The sequence below is a fragment of the Petaurus breviceps genome, unplaced genomic scaffold (assembly GCF_028583685.1).
Source record: "Petaurus breviceps papuanus isolate PSGF00001 unplaced genomic scaffold, PetGlider_PUasm1.0 98, whole genome shotgun sequence".
In the NCBI taxonomy this organism is placed as follows: Eukaryota; Metazoa; Chordata; class Mammalia; order Diprotodontia; family Petauridae; genus Petaurus; species Petaurus breviceps.
The window spans coordinates 65,029,302-65,046,821 of NW_027187460.1; the positions used below are offsets into that span (position 1 = coordinate 65,029,302).

The 17,520-nt window shown below is 39.9% G+C and overlaps 1 protein-coding gene across 5 annotated transcripts in view; it reads left to right on the forward strand.

The window, feature by feature from the left end:
• Positions 1–17,520, forward strand: part of NIPAL2 (NIPA like domain containing 2) — a 138,985-nt gene that overhangs the window by 111,323 nt on the left and 10,142 nt on the right. For all 5 annotated transcript variants that reach the window (XM_069081212.1, XM_069081211.1, XM_069081214.1 and 2 more), the window contains 2 exons: positions 6,837–6,933; positions 15,555–15,690. In XM_069081212.1, coding sequence (XP_068937313.1) covers positions 6,837–6,933; positions 15,555–15,690 — 233 coding nt within the window. The remainder of the gene's footprint in view (positions 1–6,836; positions 6,934–15,554; positions 15,691–17,520) is intronic.

Genomic DNA, 17,520 nt, shown 5'->3' on the forward strand with positions numbered 1-17,520 from the left:
AGTATGTAAAGGACCATTTGTCATTAGGGCAACTCCCTCCATCAAAGGAATCTCCACAACCATTTATATTTTTCTGTCTTAGAGAATTGCCTACAGCTTAAAGAGGTTGTGATTTGTGCACAGTCACACAGTTGTAAATAGTAGAGGCAGAATTTGAATCCAGGTCTTGCTGTTACCAACTGGGTTTAGCACTGTATCTGCTATACCAAACTGTTGTTTTTTTCATTCTCATTCGTGTCTGACTCTTCATGACTCGCTTTGGGGTTTTCTTGGCAGAGATAATGGAGTAGTTTGCCATTTCCTTCTCTAGTTCATTTTACAGGTAAGGAAACTGAGGCAAATAGGGTTAAGTGACTTGCCCAGGGTCACACAACTAGTAAGCGTCTGAGGCCAGAGATGAAATCAGATGTTTCTAACTCCAAGCTGTCACTCTATCCACTGAACCATCTAGCTGCCCACTATACTAAACTGTGCCTACCTATTTATGCTATACTATTATATTGCTATACTATACTACATGTGCTATATATACCATGCTATATGCTATGTAGAGTATACTATATGTGTGATTTATATACATATATATATATATGAGAAAACAATTTTGTGATTGCATCTGATTTCTTCATCACTAAGATTTAAGTTGAGTTGGAATTGAGATTCAAGTTTTTCCTCCAACTTTTTAAGGCTCTTGGAAACATAGCTACTGTGGGCACAGAAGGAAGAAAATGTCCTTTTCCTATTCAGTAAAATCACAAGTCTTCTTTCATGTTCTATAACAAGCCTGCTGAAGGCTAGATTAGATTTACCTTAGATTTTTCAAGATCAGTAGAAACCATGCTGGATCAGCTCTATTGACAGGTGAAGTGTTGTGTCCAGGGTCACATGGCTAGCATGGGTAAGAAGCAGTAGCTGAACCGGGTCTGTCAGCCTCCAAGGCCGACTCTCTCTTCTGGAGGTTCACTGTGTCTCATCAGAGCCTCACAAGAGAAATCTATGTTATTACTGTGCAGTCAGGAAACCCGAAAGAAGCCCACCTCCAGCATCTTGTAGAGAGTGACACAGAGAGACGCCCTGGGTTCATGGAAGGTATGAGTGCAAATTCTGCTGGAAAAAGCTTCCAATAGAGCCCAAAAACAGACTGTGGGACTGACTACTTACGGGAATCGGCCAGGAAAGTTGGAGAAGCTCAGCTCTGTGTTGGCTAAGGGATGAGCTCTTTTCAAAATGAGACAATATTTCTAAGAGCTTTGTAAACTTTAAAGCACTTTTAAATATTGTTGTTGTTTACCTCTCTCTTTCTCTCCTTCCCTCCTCTGTCTGTCTCTGTCTCAGTCTCTGTCTCTGTCTCTCTCTCTCTCTATATATATATACATATATATATAATGAATGCATACACACACACACACACACACATATATATATAATAACCTGTTGTTATTTTACCTGTCTATGCTAGCTGACTTCCTCATATTGTGAAAAAAGTGAGCTTTTCCCTTTATTTTTTCCAGTGGTGCTAACTCACTTATAAAAATGTTTTACTCTCAGAGGATCTATTAAAGTCCCACTATCCAAAATATAGATAATGGTCAGAACATAAGGACATGTTAAATTGCCAGAGAAGAACTTGTAATTGGACACTGAAATGAGCTCCATTTGTTAAGGTTGCGAGATACTGAAATGGTTTAACAAGAAAGGATTTAGGAACATCTTCTCTGGACATTTTAAAGACCAGAGAGAGAATGCCTGTCTCTCAAGTAGTTTAGCCTACCTGGGCACCCCTCAGTATCTCATAGGATCATAGATTTAGAGCTGTAAGGGACCTCAGACCATCAAACACAGCCCCTCTCAGTTTAGAACTGAGAGAAACTTCTGTTTTAGCACAGAGAGGTTAAGTGATTTTCTTAGGGTCACACAGCTAGTAAGCATCTGAGGCATTATTTGAATACAGGTCTTCCTGATTCCAAGTCCAGCATCTTATGCCTCTACAGCACCTAGACGCCTGTGCTTCTGCTTATTTGGGGAGGGAGAGAGAAAAAAGGGAGGTAGAGAAGGAATGGAATGCTACAAATAGAAGCAAAGTGGCAAAGAACTTCATTCACTAAACATTTATTAAGGATTGTTTAATAAATTGGGGCAGCTAAGTGGCAGAGTGGATAGAGCACCAGTCCTGAAGTCAGGAAGACCTGAGTTCAGATCTGGCCTCAGATACTTACTAGCTGTGTGACCCTAGACAAATCACTCAATCTTATTTGCCTCAGTTTCCTCATCTGTAAAATGAGCTGGAGAAGGAAATGGCAAATCACTCCAGTATCTTTGCCAAGAAAACCCCAAATGGGGTCACAAACTGTTAGACACAACTGAAATGACTAAACAACAACAATTTTAAAAATTACACCATTAAAAAAATTTTTTTTTGCTTTTTGGAGGGGGGAAGGCAGGGCAATTGGGGTTGTGACTTGTCCAAGGTCACATGGCTAGTAAGTGTTAAATGTCTGAGGCTGGATTTGAACTCAGGTCCTCCTGAATCCAGGACCAGTGCTCTATTCACTGTGCCACCTAGCCACCCCTAATTACACATTTATTAATGTTTATATAGCATCAGTCCTAGGTGCTAGTAGAGATAAAGAGATTTCTCTTATGTGTGAGTGGTAGAATGGAGGGAAATTAAGGGAATCCCTGATTTGTTGAAAGGGGGCAGAGTATATGTCCAGCTCTATAGAGATGCCAGGCCAGCAAATGGACTTTCCCTGATTATCTCCCACCACATGTGGGCCCTGACCTCACGGAGCTTTCAGTTGAGTAAAGGATATGAAACATACACAGACAAATATAATAAAAAATTAAATTGGTGAGTGCAAACAACTAAGTTGATGAGTGTAAAACCTGTGTAGGCAAAGGCCATTAGTGACTGGTCATATTAGAAAAGGCTTTTCAGCTGGGCTTTAAAGGATGGGTAGGATGTCAGTGACAAAAGTGGAAGAGGAAGTTATTCCAAGGAATCATCAGAGCAGAGGTACATAAGAAGGGGAAAGCATCATATTTGTATAGGTAATGGCAAATAGTCCCAGTTTGGCCTTGGCATGGAGTAGTAGTTTGACAAAGCTAGGAAGGTAGAGTGGTGCCACACTGTGAATGTGCTTGATTTCTAGGCTAAGGACTGTAAACTCTATTCAGTATCTAAGTCGGGGTGGGCAACCTGCAACCTACAGGTCACATGTGGCCATCTAGGTCCTCAAGTGTAGCCCTTTGACAGTCAAAGGGATTTTGTCCAAGGGTTTAGAGGGTCACATGTGACCTGTAGGTTGCCTGGTCTAAATAATAGGGAGCCATTGAAGATTCTTGAGCAGAGAATAGTTCTATGCATAAGGAAGTCAAACTGACCAAAGGGGAAGGAGAGAAAAATGTCTTAGGAGGCTATTTGACTGAAATCAGCCTTAGGAGGCTAATTGTTCTAGCCATTTATAGTGAGGGTCTCAAAAACAGAAAGAAAGGGGAAAATAGGAGACTTATCAAAAAGGTAGAATTGATTGGACTTGATAACTGATACAGTGCTGGTTTTTGAGGCAGAGGACCTGGGAGGCTCTGATATTGCCTACCTCTGTGACAGTGGAAAAGTCACTTAACCTCTCTGGGACTCAGTTACCCCAACTGTAAAATGAAGAGCTGTATTAAATGACTTCTAAGGTCCCTTCCAGCTCTAAATCTGTATTTGGTCTCTTAAAAGTGATGAAGGAGAGGGAAGAGTCGTAGACAACTCCAAGGTTTTGAACCAGGAACATGGAGTCAATAATAATGCTCTTGGAGCAGGAAACTCAGGGGAAGAAGCCAGCAAGTCCAACTTGGGACATGTAAAATAAATGGGTATTTTTGTTGTTTTTCAATTGACTAATGGAGGAGAGAGAGGAAAGGAGGGAGAGGACAGGAGAGGGGAGGGGAGGAAAGAAGGGGGGGGGAGGGGAGGGGAGAGGAGAGGAGAGGAAGGGAGGGGAGGGGAGGAGATTTCAATAGGCAATAGGAGCAAAGGGAGAACATTCCAAGGAATAATGAGCAAAGGCAAAGAGGAAGGGGAAAGCACAGTGTGTCTACAGGCAGTGGTGACTTGTCCAACTTGGTGCAACATAGACTATGTGAAGGGTAGTAGAAAGACTAGGAGTCTTACTTTAGAGTAAGAACTACTAATAGGTGAGCTATGGTCCAGGCTAGGACCTTAGGAAAAGACTATGCATTCTATATGTCCATTAGACTGGGAAACTACATCAAAATATGGCATCATCAAAGACTTTGGGAGGAAAAAGAATCTGTGAATGTAGGCTCACTGAAGAGCAGGGTTTGTGACAGCGAATATTACCTTCCTAGCACCTTGCTCAGCTTCTAACAAGAGACACTTAGTAAATGTTGATCACGGTTGTTATAACTACTGGTTTTCCTTTTAGATTTCTAAGATGGACCACAGTAATCCATCATATGCTGTTTTAAAAAAAAAAATCTGTCCTTAGAAACTACAGAATCCAGTGCCTTTCTGATACTGACATTTTTTTATTTTGATATTTGCTATCCACAAATTTATGTTATACAATCTCCATTAGGTCCTTGATGTGGCAGTCGCCATACTGCTCTCATAAACTCACAATCCTATTTTCCATAGCAGCTCTTCCAAACCTTTTTATCACTCCTCAAACCTCTCATGGTTCCCTCATCCCCTATCCTCAACTGAGAACTTTGCTTCATATTGTATAGAAAAAAATTGAGGCCATTCACCATGAGCTCCCTCTTCTCCCCTCTTTCTCATCTCATATCACTCATATACCTTCTGCCACCATCTCCTTTTCCATCCCTGTCTCTCATAATGAGATGTCATTACTCCTTACCAAGGCTGACCCATCTACCTGCACAAGTGATCCTATTGTACCCCAAATCTTTCAACAGATTGCTCCCTCTGTCATCCCCCCTCTATCAGTTATTTTCAATCTATCTCTGTTTACTGACTCCTTCCCTACTGCCTACAAACATAGCAGATATTGATATTTTCAAAGAAAAATTATCTTATCCTTAGCAATGGGGATTGTGGGGGAGACCCATTGGCATTATTAGTCATGCATAGAGTCAGCTGCTTCCAGAAACCTTTTTGCTGAGAGCTATATGACCTCATGTCTTATAAAGCAGTGTCTAACCAAGTTCCAATACTCCCAGGCAACTTGAATAATTCTTCAAACCATAGGAATTCATGTTTTATTTATGTGAAACCACAGTGGGGACACAGCAGGACAAGTGATGTATGGAGAGTTGATAACAACTACCCTCCAGAAAAAAAAAAAAAGAAAAAAGTCCATCACAGGAAGGACTCACTAATCCGCATGCCAGATTCACTCATCTGTCACCCCTTGAGTGAAGTTGTAAAGAGAGTTGGTCTCAGAACTATACGCAATGATGCGTGACTGATGCCTGGGGCTGTCCTGTGGTACTGGTGTCTGAATGATGTTTGTTTGCAACTTCAGCATTGGAGAAGTGGAAAGCCAGTATATTATGGAAAATGAGGAGATGAGTTAAAAGGAGCTCTGTATTAATGATTTATGAGCTATAGGGAGATGGGGACATCTAATGTTTTTTTGTGACAGCATGACCTAAAAGGCAAAAAGGTAGGAGGTTAACTAATGGTTTCCTGTAACTCTGTTCATTATATTAAATTAAAAGATTACAAATTAAGCCCTAAGGAAAAGTTAAAAAGAGTTGGAGCCATCTGGTTAGGAGGAAGGAAGATTCAAACAGAATCTGATTGCTGTCTTCAACATCTCATACTCACATAAAAGGTTCTAAATGAGAAAGATTCACCAATTGTTTTCCATCCCCCATGAATAAGGAGCAAAAGAAGAGAAACAAATTAAACCAGAATGTTTTAGGTTGAACCTAAAAAAAAAAAAATTTAACCAGGGGAAAAAAAAAAAAAATTAGCATTTCAAGTGTCCATATCCTTTAATATATTTTTTTTAAGCTAAAAGAATATGATCATTCCTACTAGATGATTTATCGTCAAAAGACCTTGGCTCAAATACTGGCACTTCCATTTGGGCAAGTGACTTGTTTGAACTTTCTGGGCCTCCATTTCTTGTTTGTAAAATGAGAGGGTTGGACTAGATCAGAAATTCTTAACCTGAGGTCATAGATTTCATGGATAAGAAAAAATTCACACCTTTATTTTCACTAACTTTTATGTGAAATTTAGCTTTCCCTTCAGGTATTTAAAGATGGTATTCCAAGAAAGGATCCATAGGCTTCACTAGACTGCTAAAAGGAGCCCATGACACAAAAAGAGGTTAAGGATTGCTGGATTACATGATCTGTAAGGTTGCTTCCTGCTGGAAACTATAATCCTAGGATGGAGATCCCTTAAAGTACCATTTTTTCTAAGTATCTAAACCCCATCACTCTATCCAATGTGCCTTAAGGTGGATGATTTTTTCCCCCAAGGTTAGCAGCATTTCTTTCCTCCTGCCCCGCCCCCCCAGAATGAAATAAGTTCTTTTCATTTTTAAAGGCCTACAAATGGGGGGCGGGGGAGTTAAAGTCCAAAAAATACAGATGAAAGTAGAAACATTTAACAAAAGTAAGAAAATGTATAGTAATAGTTACTGAATAATTTGGTTTATTACAGACTGAGTTAATTTTTCTTTTCACTCAAAAGATCCTCAATAAATCAATCACTTCCAATTTGGACTGAAGTAGGGGGGAATGACAAGTGTTGCACAGCCCAGAAAGAAAGATGTGACATTTCAAAGACTTTGAGTGAAACACACATTCTACTCTTGAATGACATAACCTTTCCCTTTCATTTCCAGATCTTAGAAATATTAATATTCTGCATCCTGTTATATTGCTATAAAAGAAAGGATATGAAACACATTGTCATTTTGTTGACACTTGTGGCACTTCTGGGTAAGAAACTTTTCATTCATTTCTTATTCTGTCTTCCGACCATTCTATGAAGTCTTATATAAGGTTTTATTGATGTTTTTGTAGAATATACCTTAAGGAAAATTCTCAGCCATACTACAGTGTTTTAAACCATTCCATTTTTTCCTACTGTTTTACAGTAATTCTAAAGTTTACCTATTAGTGTAACTGATTACTTTTTTTAAAAAAGATGCTAGTATTTCTCCTTGTATGGTATTTCTGATTGTATTTGGGTCATTGGTGGTCTTTTTACTTTTTTGGAGCACTGCATCTATGTTAACAGATACCATATCTTCTTAATAGTAAATAGCATGATTGAAACTTTACATGGCAAGAAAAGTTAGCTACAAGCTGGAAGGAGCTATGAATTGGTCCAACCGTTCTGCATAACGGTTTAGAATTATAGAAGGAACCCGGTATTCCCACTAGTAGGCAACAAGAAAGTCAAAGAGAAATAAAAGTCCCATATATTAAAATATTCAAAGCAGCACTTTTTGTGGTAGGAAAGATTGTTTAAAAAAGTGTCCATCAACCAGAAGCTCTTTTAAATTAGGGATTACTTCATTCTTTATATGTGTGTCACTGGTGCCTATCACACTATCTGTCACATAGCAGGCACTTAATAAATGTTTATAATTGAATGAAATTACAGCAGAATAAACTGTGGTGTATGAATGTCATATAATAGTATTGTGAGAGTAAGAAATAATGAATATGAATAATTCAGAGAACCATGGGGAGATCAGCAAGAACTGATACAGAATGAGACAAGCAGAACCGGAACAGTTTACGTAAAGATTCCATCCCTATGCATAAAATGCTTAGTACAGAGTGGGTACTTCATAAATGCTTGTTTCTTTCCCATTCCCTTCCTTCCCCCACCACCTCTTAATCCCCTTGTTAAATGTTTTCTCCTTAAAGGAAGTAAAAGTCTCACTTTCTGCACCCAAATTCCCAGTATTTGGCACTCCTGCCATATATAAGGGGGCAACTTTGTGGCCCAGTGGATAGAGCTCTGACCCTGGAGTCAGGAGGACCTATGTTCAAATCTGGCCTCAGATACTTACTAGGCATATGACCCTGAGTGAGTCACTTAACCCTATGTGCCTCAGTTTCCTCAGTTGTGAAATGAGCTGGAGAAAAAGATGGCAAACCACTGTGATATCTTTGACAAGAAAACCCCAAATGGGGTCACAAAGGATCAGACACGACTGAAATGATTCAACAGCAACAACTGCTACATAAGAACTTAATATATGGTGTGTGTGTTTAATCATTCCAGCAATGAAAATATCACTACAAGGAAGCCAAGATAAACACACCTCCTTCCCCTCAGAAGAGAGGTGGAACACTCCAAGGGCAGAATGTTTCATGTATTGTCAGATATGGTCTTTCTACTGAATGTTTTCATTTAACTGTCTTTCTTTGTGGCAAGGGAAAGGTTCAGTCTTGAGGGGTTTAGAGCGGTGGGATAAGTGTTATCTCCAAAAATGACAGGGATGTAAAAACAAAAGGCACAAATAAAAAATGAGAAAAAGCTAACAAGCACTAATGAATAAGGAGAGGGAAACAAAGCAAAATCTATCTGATAGCAAATTGGCAAAAAGCAGGAAACAGGACATGGTAGTTAGTGCATTGGATAGAGCACTGGGCTTGGAATCAAGAAAACTCTTCCTGAGTTCAAATCTAGCCTCAGACACTTAGTTGTGTGACCCTGGGAAAGTCACTTGACCCCGTTTGCCTCAGTTTCCTCCTCTATAAAATGAGCTGGAGAAGGACATAGCAAACCACTCCAGTATCTTTGCCAAGAAAACCCCAAATGGGAGAATCAGACACAACTAAAAATCAACTCAATAACAACAAGCCTTCTATTGGGACCTTGAACAGATAGCAGCCCTTCAAATCAAGAGCCCAGTTATTGTCTCCTATTTGTGCTGGTTGCTATGGAAACAATTGAGTGGAATTTTATTCAGCACTACACCCAGCTAAGCTAGTAATCAGGAGGGAGAGGGAGAAATTTAGAACAATTTCCTTCCCAAAAGAAAAAAAACTGCAAAGATAAGAAACCTGATTGGTGGTGAAATGGTTAGAGTATTGGACCTTGAATCAAGATAGAACTGAGTTCAACTTTGGACAAGTCTGCTTCAGTTTCCTCAACTGTAAAATGGGAATAATAATAGCACCTACTTCCCAGGCTTGTTATGGGATTGAACCAGGTTACTTTTATAAAGTACTTTTCAAGCACTATGTAAATACTAGCAATCATTATTGTTGTAATTGTTAGTTGGGTGAAAGAACTAAGTAGATGATCATTATTCTGCTTTAAGAAAAGGCAAGGGTGGGTACCAAGAATGAGAAACCTGGGCTTTTCATCAGATCGAAATTCTAGAATAATAAAAGATAGCCTTCTCATTAAAATACTCTAAATCTAATGAGGTGGAGTAAAGTCACTGGCAAGTGAGAATAGTATCTAAAACAGCTTTTTTATGCCAAATTGTTCCAAAGCCCTAAAGGCAGAGACAAATTCGGAGGGCCTAATGCCAAGAACTGTTATGAGTTAATTGGGGGGGTTCAGAACGTGGGGGGAATGTGTTCTACTGCAACTCAGGGGAAAATAAGGCTGCATGCAACTATGATTGCCACTATCAAGGATTAGTGAGAAAAATTCAACAAATATTTATTAAAAACTTGCCACACACGGGGTACTATATTAGATGTTAGGATTACAAAGACAAAAATGAAACCATATCTGCCATAGGGAGTTTACATTCTCCTGAGGGTGGGAAGGAATTGGTTCTCTTCCCTACCAGTTCAGTTGCTGTAATTACAGAAAGTAAGAGGGAGATAATGGTTAATGATTGGAGGAACAAAAGACCTAGCGTATTAAGAGAGCTAATGAAAAAAGGTAGAAATGTAGGAGGGATTGCACTTCCAGACCTCAAATATATTATAAAGCAGCAATCAGCATTGAAACCATTTGGTACTAGTTTAAAAAAAAAAAGAAAGAAAAGTAGATCAACGGTGTAGACAAGACATGGAAGAATCTGAAATAATTGAACTCAATAACTCCAGTATTCGATAAACCTAAAAACATAAATTACCTAGGAAAGAACTTCTTATTTGATAAAAACTACTGGGAAAACTGGAAAGCATTCTGGCAGAATATAGGCCTAGACAAACATCTTACAACATATTCTGCAATAAATTCAAAAAGGAAACGTGACCTGAATATTAAAGATCATACTATAAAAAAGAGAGAGAAAAGGATATCGTATATCTTTCACAGCTCTGGAGAGAGGATGAATTTTTAGCTAAACAAAGAATGGAGGCAAATATAGAAGAGAAAATAGGTCATTTTGATTACATGAGACTGTCCTGCATTGGACACTCATTAGCTGTGTGTGCCCCTATGCAAAGCAGCATGGTTCTGGACTTCAGTTTCCCCATCTGTAAAATGAGGGGGTTGAACTAAATGACCATTAACACTAGACGTTCCCTTCTAGCTCTAAATCTCTGACCCTAATAAAAAAGAGAAAAAGCCCAATCTGGAAGTCACTAAAACAAAATGCTGTAATTTTTCCCTTATGCAAAAAAGATTTATCTTTCAGAGAACTGACCTTATTCATATATGGTTCACTGTGCCCATTTAGGTAGAATGGGTTAGAAAACTGACTTGAGAAAGGGGAATGTATAGCTGTTCTGAGTGGCCAGTACAAAGTTCTTCCCCCCATGCTCCCTTTTCATGTAAAGTGAGAAATAATTATCTTTTCTGAAGCAAAAAAGAAGTAAAACTGGTACACTGTGGAATGGAGGCAAGCCTGGTTTCTGTCTCAGCCAAAAACTACTACGAAGGCAGTATTTCTTCTCCCCAGTCCCTTTGATTTATAATTAAAAGTTCAATTCCCAATTTTAAAAAATGATTATTTTTTTAACTCGCTGTGGGTGAAGGCCAGATTGTCATCTGGTGAGATTATTTCCCACAGGAACTTCCCGGAGCCTAAGATCAAAAAGAAAAAAACATCTTCCGACTTCCTTCAGTGATGTGTTACAGTGAGAAGAGCTCCCTCACTTTAATATTAAATATTGATATAAGATTTGTCATGCCTGACGAATCATTTCTTTCTCATCTCCATTAATGTTTGGAACTTATAAAATATTTGTTCCCAGGGAGAGGCCCTTCTCTTGCTAGCACAGAAGACAGAGGGCCATCATTGTGCTAGCCCAGGGATTTACTTATTTAAATGCCTGGAATGGGCCAGTTCCACTTAGCCATGGTTTTCTAGTGATATTTTCACAGTAACATCCTGGCATTTACCAGCAGAACAGATGACAAACTGTTGCAGCTGCTTTTGAGGAACTTAGTTAGTAAACATTTATTAACGCTTACCTACTATGCGCCAAGCTCTATACTAAGTGTTGGTTTAAATCACAGTTTAGAAATTTTAAATGACTCTGAGGTCTGGGGATACAAGGAAAGGTAAAAGATTCCCAGTGAGCTGACAGTTCTATTGGAAAGGTAACATGTAAATAACTATGTACGAATGAAGTGTGAGTGTGTGCGGCCTTTTTTGTAGGGGCTGTATGAATGAAACAAGATATATGTGTTTACATATGAAGAACTATATGAGTTTGTATATGTGTATATACATATATGGGGTAGGGTCTACATTCACAAACATACACATATATACATATGTATATATAGATATATGTGTGTGAATAAACCTTATCCTATATATTATGATATATGTGTGTGTATATGTATGTGTGCATGTAAACCCTATCTCAAAGTCCGCTGGTATTAAACCCTATCCCAAAACTCATTGGTAGAGTACTGTCTCCTCATTGATGGAAATGAATGATAAGAAAATATATATACACATACATATATAAATGTATATGTGTGTATATGTATGTGAATGATGAATTTCAGAGAGAGACTAAACATAAACACATACATACATGTATGTGAATGTTAACCCTATCCCAAAGCCCATTGGTATGAGACTTTCTCCTCAGGTGGAGAAGAATCTCTTGTCCTGTATGAGGGGTGGGGAGGAGATATCAGGAGCAAAAGAATTCCAGCCTTCTTCAGTCTTCTTAAGGAGGTCATCGGGAGCCATATTTCCTCAGAAAACAAACCAGCCAATAATGTTAAAAATGCAGCTTTAAAAAAATTATCATAGGCACTATTTACTTCATACAGGAAGAGATGATTAGTTTAGATCCTGCCTCAGACGTTGACCATGCACAAGTCCCTTAGTGTCTCATTTTCCATTTCCTCCCTCTTAAAAATGGAGATAATAATAGCATCTACCTCACAGGGTTGTGGTAAGGATCAAATGGGATAACATAAGTAAGGTACATTGCAAACTTGAAAGTTCTATATAATGCTTTTATTATTAGTTATTTTTTACTAGTGATTAGGTGTGAAATAAGGATACTTTCTATGGATCATATCTGTAAACATAAGGGCCTGGCCTTTGGTGCCTTGATCTTTTAGTTTTGGCAAGAGGAAGAAGGGGAGCAGTGATCCAAGAGAGAGGTGCCGTCTTGCCCTGGCACTCAGCTTATGCCATGCTATTTATTGGTCACTCTTGGCTCACCTGGGCTGCCTCACATAGGAGGGCTATTCCTGGATATCAAAAGGACCAGGAGATTTAAGAGGGGACGGCAATTTCTCATTTACCTCTGATTATTTCCCCACAGCTGCTATAGTAAGCAGATCGGCACCAGTGAACCGAGGCTAGATGTGTCTAACAAGGAAAATGACAGATTGAGATGAAGGGTCAGGGCAGGAGTCCCAGGCAGGAGGAGGCATCCCTAGAATGAAGGCAGCCTATTGCAAGAATGATTAGCTTCCAGGGGCGGCCAGGTAGCACAGCGAGTAAGAGCACCGGCTCCAGTGTCAGGACGACCTGGAGATCGAATCCCGGGCTCAGACACTTAGCACCCACCCAGAAACACCTGGCCGTGTAACCTTAAGCAAGTTACTTAACCCCAATTGCTTAGGGGTGGCCAGGTGGCTCAGCAAGTAAGAGCACCGGCTCCAGTGTCAGGATGACCTGGATCAAATCCGGGCTCAGATACTCAGCACCACACCCAGAAATAACTGGCTGTGTAACCTTGAGCAAGTTACTTAACCCCAATTGCTTTAAAAAAAAAAAAGAATGATTAGCTTCCTCCCCAATCCACTCTTCCCTTTCCCTTAAGCCAGAGGTTTCTGGTCTCCCATCAGATATGAACTTATTGCGATGGTTGGCAGATTCAGAAGCATATAGCTGACTTTCAGTATCTTCTCCATTTGTCTTTATTTATTTCGATATTTTGTTTTTCAATGTAGGCTGATGGCTATTTGCTCATTAATTTCACTTGGACAACCCTACTTTTCTCATCTCCTTCTTTCATTGTTTTTCTCCTTCCCCGTCTTCTTGTAATTATAGCCTCAGTGTCGGTCCTTCATCATTAAGGCTGGTAAATTAGCATGTTTCCCATGGATTTTTTAAAATCACAAAAATCACACAGCCCTGTCTGGGTTCCTGATTAGTTACATCAGCATCCCTCCAACTCAGCTCTGGTACAAAGTCCACCAACCATTTTCTTAACCTCAACATGCCTGAAACAGAACTCATCATCTTCCTCCCCGATTCCCACCCACCCCAAACCCTTCTCTCTTCCTTGCTTTCCCATTTCTATGGAGGACATCACCATTCTTCTAGTCTTCAGGGTTTGCAACTTTGGATTCCCATTCACTCTTCTATCTCCTTCGCCTCCTGTACTCGTATCTGCTACAAGAGGCCTTGTTCTTTTCCTACATCCCCTTGAGTCTTCCCTTCTAAAGGTACCTTCCATCTACTCTCTCTGTCTCTTATATCTACCTATTCATTTATGTGCTGTTGCCTCTATTTGTATGTGAGCTCCTTGAGGACAGGATCTGGTTTTGTGCTTTGTCTTTCTTTGTATCTCTAGTGCTTAGCAAAGTGTTAGGGATATAGGAAGTCCTTAATAAATGTTTGTTGATTGATTTGTTTTCTACAAAATCTCTCCATCTGTCCCCTTCTCTCCTTGCACACAACCACCGCTCAACATCAAGTCCTCATCACCTCTTGCCTGGACAATTGCAATAAGCATTGTCCACTATGCACCATGTACTTTGCCAAGCATTCAGGGTACAAAGAAAGGCAAGACAGGTGTCCCCACCTCTGCTCTCTTCTCTGTCCTGTCCATCCTCCACACAGCTGCCAAAAGCACAGGTCTGACCGTTGGCTCTCCCTTGCCCTGGTTTGGCATTTAAAGTCCTTCAGAATCTGACTTCAGCCTACCTCTCCAGGATTGTTGTACATTGCTCACCTTCATGTACTCTTTCTTCCAGTCTGGACAAGTCACTTAATTGCTATCTGCCTCAGTTTCCTCTATGTAAAATGGGGGTAATAATAACACCTACCTCTAGGGATTGTTATGAGGATCAAAATGTGTTGTTATTTGTCCTTCATTCTCAAAGAGGACCATGACATCAGAAAGATAATGCCATGATTTGCAAGTGAAATATTTATAGTGCTTAGCACAGTGTCTGGCACACAATAATTAATAACAATGCATTTATTTACACTTGCATATTTATTTACCTGATGTTTACTATGTGCCAAGTACTGTGGTGAGCTCTGGGGATACAATGAAAGTCAAAAACAATCCCTCCTATCAAGGAGCTGTGTGTGTATGTATGTATGTATATATACACGTATTTATACACATCTATACGTATATGTATATATGTAGGATAAATTGGGGGTAGTCTCAGAGGAAAAACAGTAAAATCAAGGAAGACTGGGAAAGGCTTCTTACAAAGTGAAACTTTAGCTGAGACCTGAAGGAAGGCAGGAAAGCCAGGAGGAGAAATGATGAGTGAAAGCCAGGAAAAATATTCAGAATTGGGAAATAAAGTGTCAGGTGTGAGGACTAGCAAGGAGACCAAAGCCAATTGATTGTATGTGGAGGGTAGTAGAGTATAAGTAAACTGGAAAGTTAGGAAGGAGCCAGGTTATGAAGAGCTTTAAAAGCCAAATAGAAGGTTTTTATTTGATCCTAGAGGTGATAGGGAAACACTGGAGGTTTTTGAATGGGGGAAGGGGTAACATGGTTGTGCCTATACTTTAAGATCAGTTTGACAGCTGAGTGGAGAATGAATTGGAGTGGGGAGAGACTTGAGACAGGGAGATAACCTATATCAAGACGGTGGCAGTTTCAGTGTCAGAAGAGAGAAGGGGATGTATACAAGAGATGTTACAGAGACAGAAATGACAGGACTTGAAAATTAATTGACTTTAGGAGATTTAAGAGAGTGGGGAGTTAATGATGACACCTGGGTGGAAAGCCTGGGTGATTGGAAGGGTGGTGGTACCCTAGATTCTAATAGGGAAGTTAGGAAGAGAGAGTTTGGGGGTAATAAAATGAGTTCAATTTGGGACAGGTTGAATGAATGAATGAATGAAATGTAAGTGGAACTGACCAGTTTATCATCCTAAAATGCCAATAGTTTGAGATGATTATTTTTAATGATGATTACCAATAAATAATAAAAAGCTTTGTTTTTCTCTTTTTTTTAGCCTCCTTGACTGTTATTTCAGTGAAGGCAGTCTCAAGCATGATCATTCTCTCTGTGAAGGGGAAAATGCAACTAACCTACCCTATATTTTATATTATGTTCATCATCATGACGGCGTCTTGTATTTTTCAGGTCAAGTAAGTCACCTCCTACCTCCCTACTAATCTTTCAGTATTCCTCTCTGTTACTCTGCATTTTGATGTGTGTTGACTACACATGATGATTAAAGTGAGGTACAGTCAGCCTCTTTCCATGTTTGCCGAGCTCATATAGCCTGCCATTCTGCCTTGCTTTGTCATACTCTTCTAGTCTTAAGGGGCTTTTTTCTCTCTTTCTAAACAGAACCTTAATGTCTTGTGATTTTTAAAGTGCTACATAATCCACTTAAGTGCACTTTGATGCTTTCCTGATGCTCTTTTACTTGTAATTAATATCCATGTTACATATATTGTCATTAGCAATAAATCACAGGGGTAAGCCTACATCCAGGGATTTCATTCTAAATATAGGAAATCCGTGAACCTTTCACCTTCATCTCTTAGCTCATGTTCATTAATTGCCCAGAGATGGAAGAAACCAGACATTTGGCTGGGAAAGAAATCCTTTCCTAAGAACTTTTGTCTTCCACTGGAACTAACCTTGTGCTTGTCAACCACTAAGTGATTATTGCATGGTGTCTAGTACTGGTGGCATTATATGTTTAAAATCTCTTACTTTTTTCCTCTCTCTCTCTCTCTCTCTCTCTCTCTCTCTCTCTCTCTCTCTCTCCGTCTTTCTCTCTCTCTCTCTTTCTCTCTCTCTCTTTCTCCCTCTCCCCCTGTCCCCTCCCTCCCTCTCCCTCTCTCTTTCTCTCCTCTGTATCTTCCTCCCTTCTCTTTTCCTTCCCTTGATTGCTTTGATCCATTCCCCCCCCCCCCCCCCTTCAAAGCATGATTACTCCTCTGCCTGCTACGCTCCCTTGAATCAGCCATATGGTCTTTAAAAGAAGTTTTATGTTCCCCCAAAAATGTCACACAAAAATAACTTCTCAGTGGTCTAGCATCAGCAAATTCCTATGCCAGCTGGGGAATATCAGGCCATGTTGAGAGAGAGAGAATTTCCTTGTTCCACTCTATACACTCGCCCAGCTGCTCATTCAATAGATGTCCCTTCTAAACAAGGGATATTCTCCTAAGATGACTATTCAGCATCCGTAGGAGGAATGTGGAAAAACCCAACCTTTTGTCACTGTTGTTTTACTTTTCATTTCCTTACCAAAACAAAAAAAAGGCAGCTTTTGAACTGTATGTAGAATTTCTAATGAGCACAGACATCTAGGAAGCTTGTCCCTGTATTTTGCTATTCTCTGTCCTATTCCTCTTTTCTTCTCAGAAAATCAGTTTTCTGTCCTGAAACAGACAAATGGGTGTATTGGGTAGAAAGCTGGACCCTCTGGTGCCAGCTCCATCCCCACTACCCCCCCCCCCCCCGCTCCCTGGTCTTGATGCTTTGGAAACCTTAAAGGAGGGCATCTCCATTCCCAGAGTGCCACAGAAACCAAGCAAGAACTAAACCTTGTGTTAGTGGCTGCAGCCAGTGGGAGGCTGAGCTGTTCACATATGCTCTACAGCTGGAGCACGGATCATTGTTTTTGAAACCCTAGACAAGTCTTTGACTTCTCCATCTTCTTCTTGGCATGAGGCGTGTCACTGGGCAGTTCGGCTATTGCCAGAATCTGATGTCTAACAGATCCCATTGCCTATCCCGATGTGATACTGGCTTGAAATACTTCCAACTGAAACTTCTCGTGGCCTCTGAACATGATTAATTACTTTTCATTATTACTGTTGTTGGTTTAAACAGACCATAAAAACTGACATCTGATCTCATACATCAAACGCATATAGGCTGTGGCCGCTGGTTTGGAATGTTCTGTTGGTGTATTTCACTTTGTAGTTATGGCTGAACTCCATGGACTTCTTCAGGGT